The following is a 22,852-nucleotide window of genomic DNA, read 5'->3' as shown; positions in this document are numbered from 1 at the left end:
TGCTCTAACAAGGTGTCAGTGACTCACTGACAAGGGAAAAGAGGATCCTGAGGCAACAGAGTGACTCACCAGCAACAAAGCATGATTCATTCACCTCCATCCTTCCTCAAAGGCTCTGTGTTAAGCAGAATGGACAACAGCAGGCCCAAGGAGAAGGGACAGTTGGTGCAGCAGCTAACATTTCAGGATCTCTCCAGAATTGCATAAAACATTCCTGCATGCTCTCCTCCCCAGGGGATTCCCAGCTCCAAAGAGCTCTCCTAGCTAATGGACACCGCTTTGCAGTTGCACGTTCAGGGGGTCAGACAGCAGCCACGAGCCCAACCAAGTGGTGGTGTGGTCCAATGGGGCATACAGGAAAGCTGAGTAGGGGCTTCTTTTTCAGGGAACGTAAGGATGGAACAGAAGATAATGAATTAAAAGTAAAACCAGGTTGGATGGGGTCGTGGGCAGCCTGATCGAGTGGAAGGCGTCCCTGCCAGGGGCAGAGCAGAAGCAGGTTAAGGTTTCTTCCAACCCAAACCATGCTACAGTCACACTACTGTTACGAACTGCCACAGAGACAGATGGAAGCCCCAGATAACCTCAGCATCACAGCCACCCAGGAGGCATTGCCAATGCACCAAGACACTTCAGCAAGCCAAGAAGCTGAAGAACATTGTCTCTAAAGTGCTGCAGACAGAGCCCAGGGGGCCCCGCCATGCCATGCAGCACATCATTCGTTATGAAACTTCTCAGCGAAGAAAAATCAGCTCCTTCATTTCCAACAAAGCCATTTACAATTATATATATCCATACAGGAATGCATTGTGCCAATGCTTGAAATGAAAGGTACAAATCGTGAGGAAGCCATCGTACTTCACCCTGCATACAGCAGAGTTGTGTAAGGGCTACAGGACAGAGTGTCAAAAAGCTTTCTGCTAATTTTAATCACCGAGTTTGCAAGTGAAAGGCAAGAGCAAGAGGGGATGGAACTGAGATCAGTGCAACGCAGACCCAGATCGAAAACGAAAGGCCCCGACTCCCACTGTTCCCATGTCACATCACATTTGTCAGAACAAAAATTAGTGCTGAAATCTTGTTAGGAATAAATATTAGGATGCAGCTCTTACCAAGTATGACAAACCTGTTAACTATTCAGGCACAGAAGACTCCAGTCATTAGTGGCTATTTATTTCCACCTCTCGGAGAGTTGGCAACACAGGGCAAAACAAGAACGAAAAATACTGAGATCCCTTCTTCTCATCATGCTGGTGGTGAAGGCTTCAAAAGATTGAACCAGCTTTGATTAACATCAGTGCCTTGTTAAAACAGGAGTCTGACAAGCACTGGTCTCTGAGCGCTCCTTTTCTCGTTCCCTTTGGTTCTTTTTGAACATTTCTACTGCTTGGAGACCAGACTCAACGTCTGACATCCGTGTGGAGGTTTGTGGTGGCAGGGAGCTGTGGCCACACAGCATCACAAAGGATGGAAAAGACCTCTAAGATCCCCCAGTCCAACCATCCATCGACCACCACCATCCCCTCCCTAAACCACATCCCTCACTCAGTACAACATCTTGAGCACCTCCAGAGATGCTGACTCCCCACCACACAGCTTCTGGATTGTGGACAATGGTAGAATTTGGGGGGGAACCTTCATGCAGGCTTCTACACATCTCAAGGTGATCTCAGCAACAAGATCCACGGTGAACAGCTCCTTGAAAATGTGCTCTGCAGTGCACATTTACCAGTCCTCTCTGTGGGATGCTCTGGATCAGACAAAATGAATGGTTGGAAGCCTGGTCCTTCTGAGGTATTGATCTGTATTTAGGTCAGAGCTCCCTACCCGCTCTGGACCACTCTCATTATCCACTGTTATTTTTTAACCTGTAAACTTGATAGCTGTAACACAGAGTAACTTCATTTTCTTTCAGGTGAACTAAATCTGAGCAACAAGGAAGCAGCAAAGAGAGAGAAAGGGGACATGAAATTAGTTCAAGAATTAGAAATGATCTGCTCCTTAGCAGCACAAGCTTAAAAATGAAAGGTTCTTCAGGCCTTCAGACAACCTCATCTTTCTTTGCTTTCCAAATAAGGCGCTGCACCTGGACTTCACAGAAAGGAGGAGAAGAAAATAAAGGTGTTTGGCACGAAAATGAATTGCTCATCACAGTAACGGTCCTTCAGGTAGTTACTTCCTCCAGTGGAAGGAATGACATAGTAAGCATCTATTGCCAACTGATCATTAAGCGTTTAATACCTGGCAGCACCCAGTTTAATATTTTTCCCCTGATTTCTCCAAGCACTTCTTGACATTTAGTGATCCTCCACCAACAGATGACATCCCATCATCAGGCAATGCCAAATTCCCCAGTGCTCAAATCAAACTGTGTCTGCTTGTGAGCCACAGAGGAAGAAGTGGTTTGACTGAGCCTCAGGAATATAATTCTCAATTCAGAAGAGCTACTGCAAATCCACTCTCTGTGTGTATTCAGTTTCCCATGGCACAGATTCTATTGCAGGCAGACTAAGTTGGCTATGGAGAGCTCAGTGGAAAATGGAAAGCAATACTTGCTCAAATGCTCCTTTGGGAAAAGAGGTTTTCTCCTTTGTTTTGGTTGTCGGTGAGCCGGCAGGGATTGTTGTGGGGAAAAGGAGGTAATTTGACAAGCAAGGAGAAATTCTGGGTAAAACAGTTCAAAGAGGGGAAAGGGAAGATGACAGCAGCAATACCAGTGGGCAAAACACTGTTGCTCTCTTCTCTTCTGGATGCTTGAAATTAATTTCAGGCTGATTAAAGGTAACCTGATTATGTGTTATTGATTGCTTTGTCATATACCTCCTTGAGGACATGCATCATTTACACGAGGGGCCCCAACAGGCCTATTAAAATAAACACACACATTCTACCTGCAACTATTATCCATGAACTTTGAGAGATATAGGCAGCAGTTAATGAGCAGAGGCTGCTAATTGATGTTAGAATTCAAAGGTGAGACACTTCATTATAATAAAGGAGAAGGTGCCCTTCCACCTTCCCATCACACAGCCCAGAAAGCATCTATGGCCGAAGCACTGTGACAACACAAGAGGGAGATGGTCAGAGGTAAGTCAAGGCAGCACTTTCCCTCAGCAGATGAGACTCATCCTGGAGAGGCTCTGCAAAACAGACACTGCCTTTGTAGGCAAGGCTCTGAAACCTTACAGTTTGGGTTTTCACCCACAGCCCAGGTGAACAACCATCACTTCCCATGGTGTGCTCACAGAAACGCTCTGGCCCTTTAACAAAGTCCAGTTATGAGAGCAGCTTCAGAGAGATAAGAAATTGCCTCTTGTTTCAAACTTGGGTTTAAAAGGATTTCTTATGCTGTTCACTGTGAAACTGAATGGAAGGATCTGCACCTGGACACCTGCTTTCAGACCAGATACAGTGAAGCTCTCATTACTGGTCACGAGTTGAGCTAGGTGAGCAAGGAAAGGATCTAAATACATACTGTTTGTGAATGCAGCGGGTCTGGAGAATGCACGTGGTCCATTACCACATCTAGGCTGATGAGCAGAAACACACAAAGCCATTTCAACTTGGAACTATCTGTCCATATTCCTTTCTCCTCCCATTAGGGGAAAGTCACACCAAGAAGACTGCAGCTGAAAGGCTCCAAATGCTCCTCAGTGTCTTACAGAACAGGATTATGTTTCAAGATAGCCCTGAAAACTGGGAAAACCTTCTGAAATAACCAGGATGCAATCCGACTGGAACACAAAGCACCTCACCCAGAGGGAAGAACAAAGCCTAAGGAATAAATGGTTAGACAGCACTCTGCAAAGAACGATGCCAGGACTACAGCAAATAACAAATTCAGCTCAAGTCAACGGTGTAATGTTGCAAAAGGAACAAGCCTCACCTCACGATGGGTAACTGGGGTTTGCTGCAAGTGATGCGTGGAAGGGCTCTTACACTCCATGCTGGTGGAGCCTCAGCTAGAACAGAATCCAGGTCAAGAAACACAGGGGCTCATGTGGAGAGTTTGGAGGGAAGCAAAAAGCAGGAGAGCAGGGTCAGACACCAGCAGGGGTCTTAAAACTAAAGCATGGGGGTAGAATGGCTCTACTGAGTTCCCAACATCTGGTAACTTAGGAATGGCTTGAGAAGGGAAAGACTGAATGTTCCTTTTCAGTCTGTGATTACTCACTAAGGTGGATGGGAATTGCAGGTGAGCAGGAAACCTCGTGAAGGTGCCCTCCTGGAGATGCACCAAAGCGATGCTGAAGAAAGGAAGTGCTACACAGAATGCTTTCTGATCCACGCAAACCCCCAAAGCTATCTTAGTGACACAGCACACTGCAGTACAATTTTGGATGTACACAGAAGTCAGGAAATTAAAAGGGTTGGTTCCCACAGCAACCAGGATGCAGCCTGCCAAGAGAGAAGGAATGTTCCAGCCTAGTCAGAAAGTGATAATTTTAACACCCACATGGGGCAGCTTCCACTTCCAGGTGCCTGAAGGAGGGCCTCAATGAGGGCAATGCAAGTTCTCTGCTCTCACCTGTAGGGAAAAGCTTGATCCTTAGCTTCCTTGAGCCCCTGCTTTCAGGACACAGCACAGATTGGAGTTTAGAAATCAAGGTATGACACAGAGAAATCATGATGTGAAGAGCATCATGCTGCGCTCATGGACCACGCTACTCTGCAGTGCTCACTGACCAGTGCCTTCCTGTCCTCCAGCTCCATGAAGAAATGGAATTCCTATGTAATCAGACACTCAAATTAAAGCTCTATGGCTAGAATTAAGCATAACTTCAGTGTCCTTCATTGCGTGGCTCTATCAGAGCAAGGATATTCTGAGCACATTTAAATTAGTACAGAAACAATCCCTGCCTTTAGAACTCTCTCATGTAACACCTTTATTTTCCAGCACTGATCTTTTTCTAATTATTTCTATCTAGAGCTGCAAATGCAGTTTCGGGGTGTAGCAGGTTGGGTTTTTTTGGATAATCAAACATCACAAGAAGGATGAATGATTTTACTAAGCCCTGAAAATCCTCCCAGTTTTTGCACACTGATGCCTCCAGCGAAGGCCAAGCAGTTTTCCTGAACTTACCAAAAAGAAATTCTCCCTGGTGAGAAGAACAATCTTGAGGGCTGAAAGAGTACTTTGAAAAATTATAAAGGTCCTCAAATGAAAAATGCCCACCCCAACACACAGACCCAACTCTGAGAGCACTGAAACCCGAAAGCTGATGCCCTATGGGATGATGTATCCCTGCTGATCAAGAGAGGTAAGAGACTTCCCTCCTCCCAAAAGGAGCAGAGATGAAAAACTAACAATACCAGAAATGAGAACTTGGCAAAATTACAGAAAAGGAATTTCTGCAGCAGAAACTGTTTTACATGCAATCTCCCAAAGGCAAACAGAAAGCTGTCAAAGTTTAGCAGTAATTCGGATGAGGTTGGTAATGAAGGTGGCAAGAAACTTCAGCAACACCATGAGAAAGTGTGTGATAAAGCAGCTCAGTTCTAAGTGGGAAATCCAGCACAGCAAAGCCAGGTCTGAACCTGCCTAATCTCTTCAGAACTTTCAAGAGTGAATTAAAAACAAAGAAAATAAATGGGTTTTCTGCCACACAATTTAGAGTTGCCCATCCTCTCTGAATAAATGAGGAAAAACCAAACACAGGAGGGTAAGATAAGAAAGCCAGAAGTCTCCGGATACTTCAAACATAAAGAGATGCCACTGAAAACATGGCTTTTAATTTTTAACTCGTTCTGCTGCTGGTGGCAACGTGTCTGCAGGTTCACCTCTGCAGCAGGAATTACATGTAGTGTCCAACGATGATACTAAGATGACCAAATGCCCTCAGCTCTTCTGCAAGACGTGTTCTTTCCAAGGCAGAGGAGCTGCAGTGTTTGTATTCAGTGCTGCATATCATCACCACCCAGCTGGCACAGAGAGGTGCCATGGAAATACCTGGGCTGGATGCTGGATGTCAGCTCAAGCCAGCTGGAAAGGCCAACCTCCACCCTGCATTTGCTGTAGGGTTGCCACCAACACCTCCATAACCCAGAGAAGCAGCAGGGCAGGCCAGCAATGCTCACTCTCAGTTGGCCGCCTTTTAATCACACGCTCAATAACTCTGCAGATGAGACAATTATTTCTGCATAATTAATGCCTGGAACGAGGCGCAAACAACACATATATGGGCAGCATTAAAGAAGAGCCTAAAGACAAGCTCGTTGTATCCTTCAATATGTTCTCCAGTTAGTGCAAAAAGGAGAAATTTGTCCCAGCCCATCCACACAGTGAGAGGAAGCTGCCTCCACAGCTCCTCTGTGCACCTCAGCATCTTGAAGAGAGGGCCCAAAGACGCTCCCTAAGCACAGCTCCAGAGGATTCTGTCCCTTCTGTTTTTATTTGATGCTCTATTGGCTGTTTTTCCCATTTTTCGTTTGTTTGTTTGTTTCCTCATCCTCCCTTTTGCTGTTCTGACTGATCCCAAGATGCTGTCCTACTTTCAGGCCTCATTAAACTCAAAACTGTGCTCAGGGTCAATGGGAAGTTCATTAAATTCGTGAAGGAGCACGGGATGATTAACAGTTTTACTGAGGTAATGTGAAATTTGTTCCACTTCTCACCAAAAACAGATCAAACCTCTGCCATCCAAACTTTGCAGCTGTTTTCATATCCAAAGAGCTGAAGAGAGACTGCAGATGCAAGCACAGACACTGGAACGTGCAGCTGTGCTTTGCATCTTAGGCCAGGACTCGTCCCCCAACTTTGCTTTTATTTTCTAAGACTTAAATCTCAGTCTTCAACTCTGAAGGGACTTGAATCTATTTGGTCCAAATCAAACGTTTTCAGGAACTGCTGAACACAGCAAAGCAGATCTGGTCCACGTCAGCCCCAGAATAAGGATGTTAATAGCAAAGGTGTTTGAAGAAGCCCACAGGACAGGATGTGACATTAATAGTGCTTTTGTTTTTCTCCTGTACCAACTTTTCAAATGAGCATTTCAAGCTGTAATAAACACGTAAAAGCTTTCACTATTTTTGTCTGTTTTGCCTTCCAGCTCCTTCAGGAATTTTGACACAAAGTTGCAAAGCGCTTAACGAAGAGCTGAAGTTAATGCAAATTCTCAACTGTGGGTATTCTTGGGGTGGAAAAAGAGGAAGGGAAAGAAAGAATAAACCCCAAATCACTGCTCCTGACAGAAGTGAGACTGTGTAAGTGCAGCATCTTGGCACATGCAGCCTGTGCAACACAGTGCTCACTTCCCAAATCGCATACTCCAGGCCCCCCAGCAACTGTTAACACAGCTTCCATGCAACTTACAGACACCACAACCAGATGTAATTAACTCTTCTGGTATCTCTGCAGGAACAAAAGAGACAAATGCCTCGTCTGCAGCAACAGAAGGACTTGATAGTGATGCCACAAGCAGAACCCACAGGTTTTTCCTCCCAGAGCTGTGGTTGAACTGCAATGCAGCCCTTCTTCCTCTGCCATCTCCACCAGGGGATCTCCTCAGCCAAGCAGCACTGCTGCTCTTCATGTTATGAACACCGTGGGGGACACATGAAACTATTTCCTCCTTCAGACATCCACTCACACACATCTCAAGCTCCCCTGAGCTAATGAGGCTCCTACAGGAGGCTGCATGTCATACGACCCACATTAGAGAAAGGCTGGGACACCTGGAGAGCATCACGTCAGAATGAGCATGAGAACAGCACTGCAATTATGCAAGTGGCTCACAAAGAAAAAAAGTACTCTGCTAAAGAGTAGAATTATGCAAGTAACCACATGGCATAAAGAGCCTGAAATATTCATTCACTCATTCAATATTTCATGGAATTCACATCTTGCTCAGCAGTGGAGCAATGACAGAAGAAATGCTCAGTTTGGTCAGGTCCTGATGTGTATAAACTTAAGCAAACAGCAGCATTGACAGATTTGGACCGACTTTATGCTTTAATAAACATACAGCTTGGTTTTAACATTACTCCTGGATGCGTTTGGTGCCAGATCTGCACACAGGGATGATGCAGGTTGAGCACTCTGCTTATAGGAAGGAGATTGCCAGCAAAAAGGCACGGGCAGGGAACTCCTAGGAGCATCAACTTCATACAAATGGAAGAAGCACCTGACTGCATCGCTGAGAAAGGAGTGACATGGATGTGTGACCTTAAAAACGAGACGAGTTCACAGTGAAATGGATGCAGAACTCACCAAACATGTTACCAATGTGGCCATTCTTAGTCAGAGGTCGCAGCTCATTCTTTCCCAGCGCATACTGCTTGTAGTTATCCCAAGCGAATTTCATCATCTGCAAAAACAAAAACTGAATTATAGCACTGAACTAAAAGTTTTCAGAACTTCAGTTCTGGGAAGGAATGATGTTTTCCCAGATGCTGCTCGAACTGGCAGCCGACAGCTCGTTAATTATAACATCCTTAATCCTCATGGAACACCGAATGAATGGGGCTGCATTCAGCACTATGCTGAGCGGTCTCAAACTCAGCTCTCCCGGTGCATTTCTGAAGTACTGCAGTGTTTAACACACCAAGAGCCTGCTTTTACCCTACGCCACTCAAACCAAGCTGGAATTCTGTAAACGTGCCTCAGGCTCTGAATGATCAGTGTGCACTGGAGGAGCGCTGGCGTTTTGGAATGGTAATTAAAACGGACCAAAAATGGAAGGCTGAACCTGATGCACACCTAAACACAGAGGTTTTCATTTCTGAGTTTTCACATTTCTTTATGATACTGACAACAGAAGTCAACTGAAGTGTAAACCCACCCAACCCCTGCCCTCCTGACAGCAGTGTACAGAGTACAGCTTTGGCAAAGAGGGACACAACGTGTCCAGACTGAGCAAGCAGAAAAATAAAATGGTCTTTAAGGACTGCAGAGCAGCTTTCCTTCTGTTAACAGAGCACTTTTACAAGGAAGAAAGAAGAGATCCGGGGCACTTGGGCATCTCCCCATCAAAACTCAGAAGTGTTTTCTTTCCAGAGGCCTGCAGATGGGCTGGGTGTTTTCTGAGGACCCCTTCCAACTCAAGCAACTCCTTCAGGCCTATATGAGCCATCCTGCCCACGCTCAGCACATGAACCTTCCCTGGAGGACTGCAAGGTTTGTGTGCGTTCCAACACACGCACCAGCACAGCTTTTCCTCTCCTCCTGCCCCTTTGGCTTCATCTCTCGTTGGAAAAAATTAAACCTCTCTTCAGCTAGGAGAGACCAGGATTTGTCAGCTTCTAAGGGCTGCTTCAAATAAAGCTCCCTTTTATAACACACAGCTCAGCTCTGAGCAAGTTCAGCCCTAGCATCTCAGTGCCCCACGTATTCTTTGATTCAGATAGCAAAGGGAAGAAGGCAGCTTCAGAAAACCAACTGCATTCTTCTCCAGCATCACTCAACAAAGTTAAAGAGTCTTCCAAAATCCTTCGGGCAAACAGGAAACGTGAGAGAACGCAACAGTTTAAAACAAATCTTGGAGTGATGCTGCCCAGCAGCTGTAACAGCATTCACTGCTGTATTTCAGGACCAGAACACACAGGTTACTTCAGTCTGAGGTTCCCAGTGTCATTTCAGCTCTTGCTTTTGTCCTTCTCTCTGGCTGTGTGTTCTACAAACCCAACACAGCCTCAGGAACCCTGGACTCAGGTTCACACTGCAGCTTTCTGCAGGAAAGTTGTTTTGTCTTCTTCCATAGAAATGACAGGGCTTGCACACAAGAAAGGAAATAGGTGGGCAACCTTTTGGGGTCATTTTTCTTCTAAACCAGAGCCTAGGAAGGACTCACCCTTCCCGCACGAGGACAGGATGTGGAAACGACTACTTTGCTGCACAGAACTCCTCACACTGTAATTCTGAGTCAGCATCATTTTAAGCCAAGTAGGAAATTTCAACTTATTTCCTTCCCTCGCCAGTTCTAACCCCTTCATTTGAGAAGGTCAGAAGGCCCTTCCTCACAGCACACAATTAGCCCAAGCTGCATTTTTCAGGTACAAAAAGTCCCACTACGAAATGGTTCCCTGGGCTGCAGTGCCTTCAACCTTCCTGCCCTGTTCTGGCCCGCACTGCTGATCAGGCACACAGAGATGGATGAGGCTGGATGTGCTGCCTACTCGTACTAAAGGGCTGTCAGTTTTCCTTTGCTCACTGCTTTTTAACCCCATGCACTGGAGAGGCAAGATGCACAACACGGCGCTTGCATTTTCCAGGATCCAGCTCTCACTTTGCTGGCAAAGTGATCCAGAAGCAGCAATTGGAAAAGTTAAAAAGCACAAAAGCATTCGTGTCATTCTGCTCCTTCTGCTTTCTGCAGTTGTCTTTCCATTGCAAATTCAGGAGTACATCTTCCAAACCACCAAAGAGATTCATCACGTTTATACAAGTGAGGACTTCACGTTTCTAAGCTCTAAGGGGGACTGAGATGTGCTTTGCAGGATTTTCTTCCTGCCAAGTCTCTAAGCATCAAGCTGAAACAGAAGGGGATGGAGCTGAGATGTGCAAGATGGAAAACTGCATGGTACATCCTCATAAACAAGGTATATTTTATGCCTTTCTAATCATGACAGATCAGCACACATCAGCATTAACACGATGCCATTTTAGATGTGAAAAATGGCACCAGAACCACAAAAATCACAGAGACTGATCCATAATTTTAGGTTCTGTTCTTACTATGCTGCCTGCCATCTAACAGGCAGTAGTCCCAGCTTTTAGCTGATTTACAGCAGAAGCTTCCAGAATCATCATAGAATGGCTGGGGGTGGAAGAGACCTGCAAAGATCCCCTTGTGCCAACCCCCAGCTCTAGGCAGACGCCTTCCATTAGGTTGCCCATCCAACACCCCATCCAACCTGGCCCTGAACACTTCCAGGGATGGGGCATCAGCAGATCCCCTGGGCAGCCTGCTCCAGCCTCACACCATCCTCACAGAGAGGAGTTTCTTCCCAACATCTAACCTAAACCCCCCCTCTTTCAGCTTTTCTTTCCTCCCCTGCAGCTGCAGAAAAGCCAGCTGTCACACCAGCTCCAAAACCAGGACCTGCTCTTTCCTATTTCCTCCCCATCTCCCTGCCAGCTGCCCCACAGCCCTGCTCAGACCCTGCTATACAATGTCAAATAGATTCCCCAACTGGGTTAAAAAGGTAATTGGACTGATGATAATAGATCCATAGAATCCTTAGAGTGGGAAGGGACCTTTAACAGCCATCTAGTTCCCTACTGTGAGCAGGGACATCCACAGCCCCATTAGGTTGCTCAGAGAACATCCAGCCTAGCCTTGAAAGTCTCCAGGGACCACTTTTATCTGCTGTTTTTTTCAGTATTACTTCAGAGTTTAAAATACCCACATAAAATCCACATCGGAAGGCAGCTAGAATTTATCTGCAAATCTGCAACAAAGCTGAGCTACCTCTCAGACAGCTGCTTTTGCCATCGTTCTACCCAGCTTGTCCTTAAACACGAACCAAAACCTCACGTTTCCATACCCAGAGCCCCAGCCTGAGCACCCAACTGCAGCCAGGTGCTCCAGCTCCTCCTAACAGTTCTACAGCACAACTCAAACCCTTCTTCACCGAGGGACATTTATCTGCCTGTCATTTCATGCTGGATGGTAAACAGATATTCTATTTTATTTGCTTTAGCCAGGAGAAAAGCAAGGCCAGCAGGCTGCTCTGCACTGGAAGAAAGGGAGAACAGCACAGAGTAGCCCAGTGCTGTTACTGTCAGCAACAAGGACAGAAACAGAACTCAAGAGTCTCTTCCTGACGCACAGTTTCTGCTAGGAAAGCTGAATGGGAGAGAGAACAGAAAAACAGAACCAAACTAGCTCCTAATTAAACTCTTAATGCAACTAGATTTAACCATGTCAAGAGGGAAAAAAAAATAATCATCATTTGATGGGACTATCACAGGCATTAAGACCCAGCTGGATCCAGCTGCATCTAAATCTGGAAGCATCTCAGCAAGAGCAGCTGATTCTGCACTTACAGTCCCTTAACGAGGTGCAGGGCTGTAAGAGGATGACAATGGGTTTGAAAACAAATTTGCAAGCCTGGACCAAAGCACAGGGCACCGTACAGAGAGGAGAAAAGCTGTAGTCTCACCTTCTTCACTTCACAGAATCAGAGCTTATAAGAAAGCTTATAGAAATAAAAGTTACTTGTGCTCTTGGCCCCTCCAATACCACCAGCTGATTTCCTCCACGCTTCTACAACAGATCAACCACCTGATATTCCACAATGCAAACAAAGCTGATGCTGTAATAACAAAGGCAAACTTTGCTTATGAGCGTGGATGGTGACAGGACAAGGGGGAATGGTCTTAAACTGAGACAGGGGAGGTTTAGGTTGGATATGAGGAGGAAGTTTTTCACCCAGAGGGTGGTGAGGCACTGGCACAGGTTGCCCAAGGAGGCTGTGGATCCCCATCCCTGCAGGCATTCAAGGCCAGGCTGGATGTGGCTCTGGGCAGCTTGGGCTGCTGGTTGGTGACCTGCACACAGCAGGGGTTGGAGCTGGGTGAGCACTGTGCTCCTTTGCAACCCAGGCCATTCTATGAAAAACAGCAGTGATGAAGATTCCTCTGGCCCTACGCTTAGGCTGCTGCTCAGACACTTGCTGTCAGGATGTTCAGAGGACTTGCATGAGATTGCACTCTGATGCACAGTTTGCACCCAGAGGAACCTACTCTCTTAGTTGTGCCCATCTGCAGTGCAACAAAATGCTTTCAGAGGAAGAAGACAGCAGAATGCATAGAAGTAACAGCAGAAAGCAGGACATCCATTACCAAGAGGGTATTTTAAATTGTGAGAACACACCTATGAGCCACACCACACTGTGCAATGCCTCCCTGTAATGCTAGGCTCAGGAATTACTGCGTGTGCTGCTGTTTCCAAGAGGAAAGGTGCCATATATCCACATGAATGCCTACAGACTTTCATGCACAAAGAGGCATAGCAAGCAAATGTTTTGCCCAGCACTACTGCAACGTCAGAAACCATTACCTTTACAGGCTAATGTGATGCTTCACCTCACAAGCTTATTTTGCTAACAGTCACGTGTCAGGAGATGCCTGTCAAACAAGCAACGATTATTTCCACTGCTGCTGCTGGGGTGGATGTACAAAGGCAGGCAGGCAGAACCCAAAAGTGAGCAATGTGCTTTGTGTGATGATGTTCCACGGGTTCCTTTCTTAATTATAGGTTGGACCGCTCGGTAATGGCTTTTCTTAGTGACTACTACTTGATTCCAGCATGCTTTGAGGAATACCTGAGCAATGAGTTGGGCAGTGATTGTACTTCTACAAATGTCACCTTGAAGTTCCCCTCCGGAGCTCTGTGCATGCAGTACAAGGCATGCAGGAACCCCCCAGCTCTGCGCTGTACCCGCAGGCTGCCTTAAGGCTTCCTACATCTCAAGTTCATCCCTTCACACACACACACAGCCTTCCTAAATCCCAGTTACACGCAAAGACTACAAATTCTCTTCAGAAGTGACCAACATTCCAGATGGATTACATACAACGAGCAGCTGAACCAAGCCAGAATCCATCTGCTCCTCACCAAGTACCCCCACATTCATGGGCAAGGTGGGTGGAACCACAAACACTGAGCAAGATTGCTTTTCCAGACATGCATTACGACAAGGCAAGCCATTTTCATGTTCCCTAAAGACACCATCTGAAAGAGATTCTCATTTCTGGAGAGCCAGAGCCCAAGGGGATGCTCTAAAAGATGCTGTTGCCATCACTAATCAAAAATGGGCAGATTGCAAGGAAAAAAAATGGCAGGGATGCTTTTATTTTCTTTCTAGAAGGAAAATAATAAAAGAAACAAAACAAACAAACTCATCTGTAGAAGGTATCGGGCCTGTCTGTTGGACAGCCTGGGGGACAGATGTCAAACAGATGAATTACAAAAAGAAACAGAAGATACAAAGCTTTGTACTCCTGAGCTTTGGATGTGCGACCACAACTGGCGTGCATTGTTGGTATGGAATATAATTGCCACCAGAATGACTGAACAGGGGCCAGAATCTGTGTATAAATCTGCCCCTGAGCCATACTGAAGTCAGTCAATAAAGCCTTCCTTGCCCACAGCAAAAATATCCATACAGTCACTGTGAAGCATGGTTACGAAAATTATAGTGCACCAGGAGGCTCTGAAATCAGCAGCCCAGAGCTCTAGCGCAGCTGAAGCCAACATATCCAAAGTGTTTTCATATGTAAAAAGTGAAACCCGCCCTTACAATTAAGCACATCCTCTCTCAGGAAGAAGAGATTCTCAGCCTGGGACACAACAAATCGCTTTTGAACAGGAGAGAGGTGGAAGTCAGCACAGGGAGCCAGGTGATAAACAGAAGTGATTTACGTCACAGCCTGAAGCGCAGCCTCAGCCAATGACAATCTCAAATAACTGAACCTTTCCCATCCTTTAATCAGGAAAAGCAAATCACAGCTTTGAATGGAGCTTTGATCCACGCTCTAAGAAAGGAGTCCTTCTACACTGAGGGGAATAAAAAAAGAAAGGTTAGCACAGTCACAGGTTCACTCAATGGCTCAACACACATTTCATTATTTCCATTTCAGGACCAAGTATTTGATCTTTCCTCCCAACACTAACAAATTGTGAATTGCTTGACACACAAATGACTCAGAAGCCCAAAAAGCACAGAGTCATAAGCAGATGAGAGAGCTGAAGGAGGAAAGAAAAAAAACAAAGGGTAAATACAAGAGGTACCCTGCATCACTGCACACAATGTTCTGCACTGCGAGAACTGACACAGGAACAGAAGAAACGTGTCTGAAAACTGTCTTCATCTCAGCCCAGCCACTGGAAAAGGAGAGAAGAGGGAAGTGCAGAGCTGCTGGCACACCTGGTGCTTTATCTCACTATGGGATGGCTTAACAGGAGAGACTGGGAGGAAGAGTTGAGTTTCACCATCTCTTGCTTGATCACCTGCTGTCCATCTGTCTTTGCAGTCCTTGCTCAGAGAGACAGATTGAAGTCTTGCTGTCCTCCTCCCCTTCCAAGAGCTACTTGTGATTCAAACTTCTGAAGATAGGAACAGAGCAATTCTTAAGCATTAAGTAGTCAGTAGAGATTAGTCTAATGATTTATCAAAGGTAATAGCTAATAAAACCTACAAGAAACTCAGTCACAGCCTTCCTACAGCTTCTTGTGCAAAAGTACTTGAAGAAATTCTTAGCAAGTTTATTAGCCAGAAGCTGATAAACTCTTTCAAGAGACCCTCAGTCAACAATAAATCACACAAATGAGCTTGCAAGGACTGGATCTTTAATAGAAACCGAGTTGGTGGAGTGGATGTTAGAATGCTGCTGGCAGGATGAAGAGGAATCACTTTCACACAGCCTCCCATCACAAGAGGGACCCGGATTTGGCCCCAGCACCATTCCAACGCTGCCTCAGTCAGCTGTCACACGAGCATCACTAACCCAGCAGGCAACGACCTCCTGGTTGTTGGAAGGCTCACAACACTCAGAACAAATGCCTGATAGATAAGATAACCAAACACAATTATGACATTTCAAGACTGAGGCAACTTAATATGGTAAGGCTTGCAAGAAAGCCAAAACAGCACCAAAAAAATCACGTTAATGCAATTAGAGAAATCAACCTGTTCTGAAGCATTGCACAGACACTACTGTGGCTCCAATTCTAAGCACAGACTGCCCAGAGCCATCTTGCTCCATAAAATGCTCTCCATAAATGGGAGTTAGGTCACTGATTTCTGTAGATGCTCTTAGAGAGGAGACGTCCTCTGGGAGGAACTGACCATACAGCCTCACTGTACAGCATCACCCCATGCAAGTATGCAAGTGCTGTTGGAGAAAGAAATGCCGTAGAATTTCTGAATCTCTTCCATCAATTATCTTTGCAGCTTTCCTCTTGCATCATTCCACACACTAACAAACAGAAAAAACACAACAGCTGAAGGAGCACCTGACAGCAACATTGCCCTCTTTTATGTTCTTCGGCAGGGAGGAAGGGAACGCTGCTCAGGACTGTCAGAACCACACGCTGGAAAGGCAGCAAACCAACAGCAAATCACTTTCCACCAAAATGCAAGTCCTCAGAACGTTTCTATTTTTGTCAATTACCTCTAGTGACAAACTGTCAAGATATTTGCGTTTAGAAGACTGATCTACCTTAGTATGTGCTTGCTAATCTGCAGCGATGCAGAATAACTGCGTGCATGGGCTCTGACAGCTTTCTCTCCCCTGGGATCTGATTATCAAAAGCAAACACATCTTTAGAGCAGCGTTAAAAGAGGCCAGCAGACAGCAAGGGGAGGCAAATGCAGGTGAGGACGAGAAGAAAAGCCAGGATGAAAGGAATTGCTGTAAAACAAATGGGTTTCAGTATTACCAGTCCTGGAGGACATGAAGGCACGTGTCAAACCCTAGAGCTCTACTCCAGAGGAGGAGTAGAAAAACTGACTGAATTTGGCTTGTCTCCCCATTCAAAAGGGACAAAGGACACTGTCAGGTTGAAGTATGAGCTATGCTCTGACATCAGACAAAGAAACTTTCCTTTTGTACCTGAAGAGTAAAAGAACCATTGAATCTACTTCGCCACTTGCATTTTTTTTCCTCCATCTCCGTGACTGGAAGAAAGTCAGCTTGTTCCAATGCATCCACAGACACTTTCTGGTCCAGTTGCTTGCAGTGGTTGCTCTTAAGCACTAGATGGTATTAACAGGGTTGGTATAAAAATACTTTACAGTAATGCTGTTCTCTCTCCCCACCGCTTCCTCACCTATGAGACGCACAGGAGCACGACTGCAGGAAACAGTCTGCTCTGCTTCATCCATCATCAGCAAAACTGTCAGCTCAGCTCCAACAGCAAAACCTTTATTACTTGTTATGATGCGAAAGGCAGAAACCACACAGTATGATTTTCCCAGATCTGAGGCCGAGTTTGCAGTAGCAGCAGTCGGAGGGGAAATCATTCTGACTTTTCACTGAAGCAATTTGATCCGAAAATTGTTGAGAGTGAATAAATATGGAATCCCACTGTGGCGTTTTTGCAGTCACTTTCTGACTACAAACAGCCTGTTGTAGTTGTTGTCTTCTGAATACCTGTTATTAGCTGGTTTTTGGCACATGCTGTTGACACATATGATGTGCTATTCCCTCTGAAGCCATGCACGACTGATTACAGAACTAATACATTTTCGGGCATCGGTTTAAGAGGTGAATAATCAAAGACCTCTTTAAAATTTCCCAACCTCCAACGTGGGGAGGTGGTTATTTGCTTCTATGGAAGTTTTCTGCAAGAAGTCTGAGTGCCCACCTCACTCACAGCTGCACCTCGCAGGCAATCCACCAGGTGACCAACAACCTTTTGCAGAAAACAGTCTATGCAATACAGGTGCTTTCATTTTCCTTCTCAGGAAAACAACTGCTTATCGATGCCAGACTTGTCTTTAACAAGACAAATTGAACCTAAGAAGCCTACAACTCTGCTAAGTTACCCTCCAGTGCAAACGAGAACACTTACATGCACATGTCAGCTCAGCTAATTGCAGTACTTTCTCCTAACAGGCTTCAACACCTCATTTAAACTTACTAATCTACTTCCTCTCCATTCTGTACCACTATTAAAAACACAGCACTCAAAGCGCAGAGTCGAAGAGGATATGTACCCCCTACTCAGAATCAATCTGCAGACAGCCCTGCTGCTCCTACTGCTGCCTAGAGCTCTCCCAGACAGCAGCCAAGTAGAAGATGCTGCAGAGGTGAATTTTACACTCCAGACAGCAATATATTTTAAGCAGAATAAAATCTAGCAGTAACACATTAGTTGGCAGTTTACACATAGCCTCAACACGACAACCACATCCTCTTCTTTGGTAGAGCACCACGAAGTTTAGGCGTGGGGCGGTGAGGAGGACATTCTGAAATCACACCATTACCCAGGTTGGAAAACACCCTTAAGATCATCAGGTCCAACCATCACCCAGTGCTACCCAGTTTGCCAAACCACATCCCTGAGCACCACGGCCACACGTCTCTAGGCTGGACTCCAGCACCTCTTTGGGCAGCCTGTTCCAACACCTGAGCACCCATTCTGCAAAGAAATCTTTCCCGAAACCCAAAGCAAACCTCCCCGATGCAATCTGAGGCTGTTTCATTGGGTCTTGATAAATGAGAAAAGAGACCAAACCCCTCCCTGCTACATTACTGATGAATTCCCAGGACTTCTTGCATCACAGCTTTGCGCCTGTCCTTGATTTTGATTTATAACAACCTGTTCTGGAGACAATAACTTAACACGTAGGGCTTTTTTTGCTATAAATTACTCTGCCCTTCCAACACAGAACTGCTCTTCCAGCAATTTGAACACATTTCCTGCATATTTCCTGTGCCCAAAGCTACATCATCACATTTCATTTCCTCCTGAAGAAATACTATCAGAATACCTTAAATCAATGAGTTTTTATCTTAATCACGCGTGTGCGTGGCCGCACTCTTCAGTTCAATGGACTAGAATAACCTGCTGGAAGTTTTCAGCAGCCTTATGTCATTGTGCCTGTTCATCTCAAGCCAGAATGGGAGTGCTGCAATTGGATATCACTAAGAAATCTACAGAGGAAAGAGAAACAAAAACAAGCATGCATTATCACTTTTTTTTTTTTTTTTCTCTTTTTTTTCTTTTTTTTTCCCCCCCTTCACTGTGGTGAAAAAACAGAATCTATAGTTCTTGGTTAACTGGGTCACGGATTGCAGTGCAATGTCTGTAAGGCTGCCAGGCTTTTACGCACCAAATGTGGGCATGGGGCCAAGCTCTCCCCTCCATCACACCCACGTCACCCTGCTGACGACGGTACCAGCCTTGTCGGGGTCCGAACGAGCACAGGCTCAGGACTGCAAGCATTGCCCTGAGGACAACTCCATCAGTACCAAGGGACAGAACAGCCTACAGGACAGTCGGCCTCAAGCCTTATTGAATCACAGAATGTCTGAGGTTGGAGGGAATCTTAAAGATCATCTAATTCCAACCCCTGCCATGGGCTGGGTGCATCCCACCAGCTCAGGCTGCCCAGGATTCCATCCAACACGGCCTTGAGTGCCTCCAGAGATGGGGCATCCACAGCTCTGGGCAGCAGTGCCAGTGCCTCACCGCCCTCTGAGTAAGGAATTTCTTCCTAACGCCAAACCAAAATCTCCCATCTTTCAGTTTAAAGCCATTCTCACTTGTCCTGTCACTATCAGACTGTGTAAGTCACTGCCCCTCCAGCTTGTCCTCCCTTCAGTACTGAAGAGGCCACAGCGAGGTCTCCCTGCAGCCTCCTCTTCTCCAAGCTAAACAAGCCTAACTCCCTCAGCCTTCCTTCATAGGAGGTGCTCCAGCCCTCTGATCATCTTCCTGGCATCCTCTGGACCCGCTCCAACAGCTCCATATCCCTCCTGTGCTGGGGGCCCAGAAACGGGCACAGTACTGCAGATGGGGCCTCATGAAGGCAGAGCAGAGGGTAAATCCTCCTCTGCCCATTGCCACCCCTCTGCTGATGCAGCCCAGGGTACTGCCAGCCTTCTGGGCTGCAAGCACACACTGCTGGCTCACATCCAGCTTTCCCCCACCAGAACCCCCACATCCTTCTCCGCAGGGCTGCTCTCAAGGAGCTCATCTCCCAGTAAAGCCTTTTCTCCACGACCACGAAGGCGCATCCATCTGTACATCCCCACAGTCGGGCACAGTTCCATCATCTCCCACCAGCTTTCACGTTTTCAAACACCACATCTCGGGTGGGAACCTCTTCAACAACCACATAATCATGTTTCGTTTTTCCCCTTGAATAACACTAAAGCTCAAATCTCCCCTTTTGCCTGAATTCAGTGCTTTCCAGCCTCACGCTGTTACATTACCCTACGTTACCCTAAGACCAAGAGGTGTGTGTGTGTACACAAACATCACACCTGCCAGTGTGTCACGGGAGCAGCCCACAGGCAGAGATGCTGTCCCTTCTCTAACTCATCACCCTGCCTGGATGGAGAAGGAAGAAGTGAAGGCGATGGGGCCTGGTTTGGGAACTGCAAGATGAGAAAGGCGAGGAGCGTGGGCTGGCAAGGGATGATCAGGACAGGACAGTGGAGGGATGCATAGAGCGACTGAGTGGGCAAGGCGGTGAGCGGGACAACGCAGCTGTGAGGTGAGGATGAAGCCTGATGGAGGAGAAGGAGGAGAAGCAAGGCTGCAAGGATGCCCACGGCAGGGGGATGAGGGGTAGGAGCCAGCAGAGGGAACATGAGGCTCTGAGGTGAGGGCAGGGCTGGGGCACGATTCTGTGAGGAGAGCGGTTCGTGCAGTCCTCACCTCTTTGATCTTCATCTTTCGGGCTCGGGTGTCGGGGTCCTGGTCGGGCCGCTCACCCCGCACCGGGTGCCGAAGGCTTTGACGGAACCGCTCGTAGTCGAAGCGGAACGGAGCTCTCGACTCGCGGGGAGCCCCGGTGCCGACCTCGGCCGGGCGTTCGCCATCGGGTCCCTGCGGGCGGGATGCCGGGGCCGTGTGTGCCGCTGGGGCGGCGTTGCGGGCTCGGAGCTTCTCCCGAAGGCGACGCGGGGCGGCGGGGCTGGCGTGGCGGGGCTCGGCGGCGGCGGGCGGGCTGCGGGGCAGCTCGGTGTCCCGCGTGGATGACGATGATGAGGAGGATGAGGAGGACGAAGAGGTGGCCCGGCGGGGCAGGAAGAGGCGTTTGAAACGAGAAGAGTCAGGCAGGAGGAAAAGGGCCCCGAAACACAGCGTGAGCAGGCCGGAGAGGAACAGCAGGAAAAGGAACTTCTGCGGCAGCCGCAGCCCCAACGCCGCCGGCCAGCCCGGCATCCCCGGCAGCTTCCGCGGCAGCACCATGGGGTGGCGGATCGCGGCCGACGGGTGGGACCCTTCGCCGCCACCACCGCAGCGAAGGGCTCAGAGACGCGGCGCCGCGGACGCCTTCACGGGGCCGCACGTGGGTGGGTGCGGGGCGCGATGAGCCGCGGGGCTCCGCCGCTGCCCGGAGGTCCTGCGGGCGGATGGGCGCTGTGAGGCGGGGCGGCGGCGCTGCCCGAGAGGTTCGCGGGGCGGCGGCTCAGGGTCCCCCCGCCCGGCATGAAGGCGGCGGGCAGCGCATCCCGGAGAGGACGCCGGACGGCGGCTTCCAGACTCGGCTCACGGAGAGGTGCCGGGCAGGCGCGATCCCGTCTCTTTAGGCGGTGGGTTCATGCTGCGGCATTTCTGCGGGGAGGAGGGGGGAGAAGAGCGTAAGAGCGCGTTATTTCCACGGAGGAGCTGCAGCCCCCCCGGCCGTTCCCCCACCCTCCAGCAGCACCGATTCGCTTTCGCCCTCTCCCTCCGGGCTTCCCATCAGCCGTCGGATCGCTCAGCTCTGGCGCTCCGGCTGGGATCTCCGGGCAGGGGCTGAAGCGTTTTGTTTTGCTCAGATCCCAGCGCATCATCGCTCTCTCCAATCTCTGCTCGCTGTTACTCACATCCCCTCGCTCCCTCCTCGGGTCTATGGGAAAAGCTTAACTTTCAGACCACGAAAGCAAGCAGGAGCGTTTCCAAAACGCGCTTTAAAGCCTGTCATCACGGTGTTTTCCCCGGGGCACCCCGCTCACTCACCCCTCCGACAGATCCGAGTGACAGCGAGCGCAGCCCCGCTGCTGTCAGCGCCGACGGGCGCCGTTACATCAGGAGGAGGCACGGGGCAGCCCGCCGCTCACAAGGGCAGCTCCGCTCTCCTGCCCACCCATCGCTCAGGACGGATCTAACCGCATCGAGCCGCTCGGGGGGACTTTTCCGCCCCGTCCCTCCCGAGGAGCTCCGCCACGCAGAACCGCGCAGCACCGCACGCCGCCACGGCCGCTCACTGCGACAGCTCCTGCAGCCCCGCCCCTCCTCCCGCCCGCGCCCTCGGTCACCGCGCCAGCCCAACGGCCATTCGGGAGGCGGCCAATCAGCAGCCCGGATCCTGCCCGCCGTGACGTTAGCCCCGCCCATCGCCTCCCCCCGCCCTCGCTTGCTATTGGTTAACGGGTGGAACTCGGCCTCGCACATTGGTTCTTCTGAACGTCAGGAAAGCAGGGAGGCCCGCCCGCTTGTTTACCACAGTTGCTGGGCTCGAAGAGGTGGCGGTGTGCGGTTGTCCCAGCGAGCCTCTTGCTGGCTGTGTGTCGGCTGCGAGTGGCGCGAGGCTCTGAGGTACCTTTAGGCTGGGGGAACACGTGTGGGGAAGCGAGTGCGATGCCTGAGGGGCTGCACGACCATTACAGCCTGTCCTGGTCGAGGCAGCCCTTCAAGGAGCCTTGTCTGTGGGCTGACAGCCACCTTTCTATAGACGCAGTTGGTTTTTTTCGTTTCCATAAACCCCAAATCAACTCCTACCGTGGAACACACCTGAGCCCCAAATCCTTAAATCCTCACTGTGCTCTATGCTCACCCTCAGCACGCTGCACAAACAGCAATTCAGCAAAGTCTGATGGTCACCTTGTTAGCTACCACTGAGGGCAGCAGGATGAAATGTTTCTGCTCACAAATGCTTATAAAAAGTGCACATCTGTCACAGGATGAACAGTGAGTGAAAAAAGGGCTCCCATGCAAACCCAAAGCCCTCTGAGGCTGCTGAGGAGCAGCACTGGGGGGTGAAAGGGGAAGAGCAATAGGATGAAGGGGAAAGAGGGGAAAGGTTTTAAACTAAAAGAGGGAAAGCTGAGGTTGGATGTTAGGAGGAAATTCTTCATTATTCTTCTCTGCTCAGAGAAACGTGGGTGTCTCACCCCTGGAGGTGTTCAAGGTCAGGTTGGATGGATCTCAGGTCCCTTCCAGCCCAACCATTCTGTGCTATGACT

General features: G+C 48.4%; 1 protein-coding gene across 1 annotated transcript in view; it reads right to left on the bottom strand.

Annotated features, from left to right (window-relative positions):
- The window catches only part of MAN1C1 (mannosidase alpha class 1C member 1), a 42,170-nt gene extending 21,282 nt beyond the window's left edge, over positions 1-20,888 (bottom strand). Inside the window, exons 1-2 of the mRNA XM_042833895.1 lie at positions 20,337-20,888; positions 8,210-8,306 (exon numbers count right to left, since the gene is read on the bottom strand). Of these exons, the coding sequence (XP_042689829.1) occupies positions 8,210-8,306; positions 20,337-20,873 (634 nt within the window). The 5' untranslated portion in view covers positions 20,874-20,888. The remainder of the gene's footprint in view (positions 1-8,209; positions 8,307-20,336) is intronic.
- Between the last annotated feature and the right edge of the window lie 1,964 nt (positions 20,889-22,852).

Source organism: Centrocercus urophasianus, unplaced genomic scaffold (assembly GCF_019232065.1).
Source record: "Centrocercus urophasianus isolate 14NV4802_14NV808 unplaced genomic scaffold, USGS_Curo_1.0 seq_43, whole genome shotgun sequence".
Classification (NCBI taxonomy): domain Eukaryota; kingdom Metazoa; phylum Chordata; class Aves; order Galliformes; family Phasianidae; genus Centrocercus; species Centrocercus urophasianus.
Note: the sequence above shows the minus strand (reverse complement) of the source record. Positions and strands in the feature narration are given on the sequence as shown.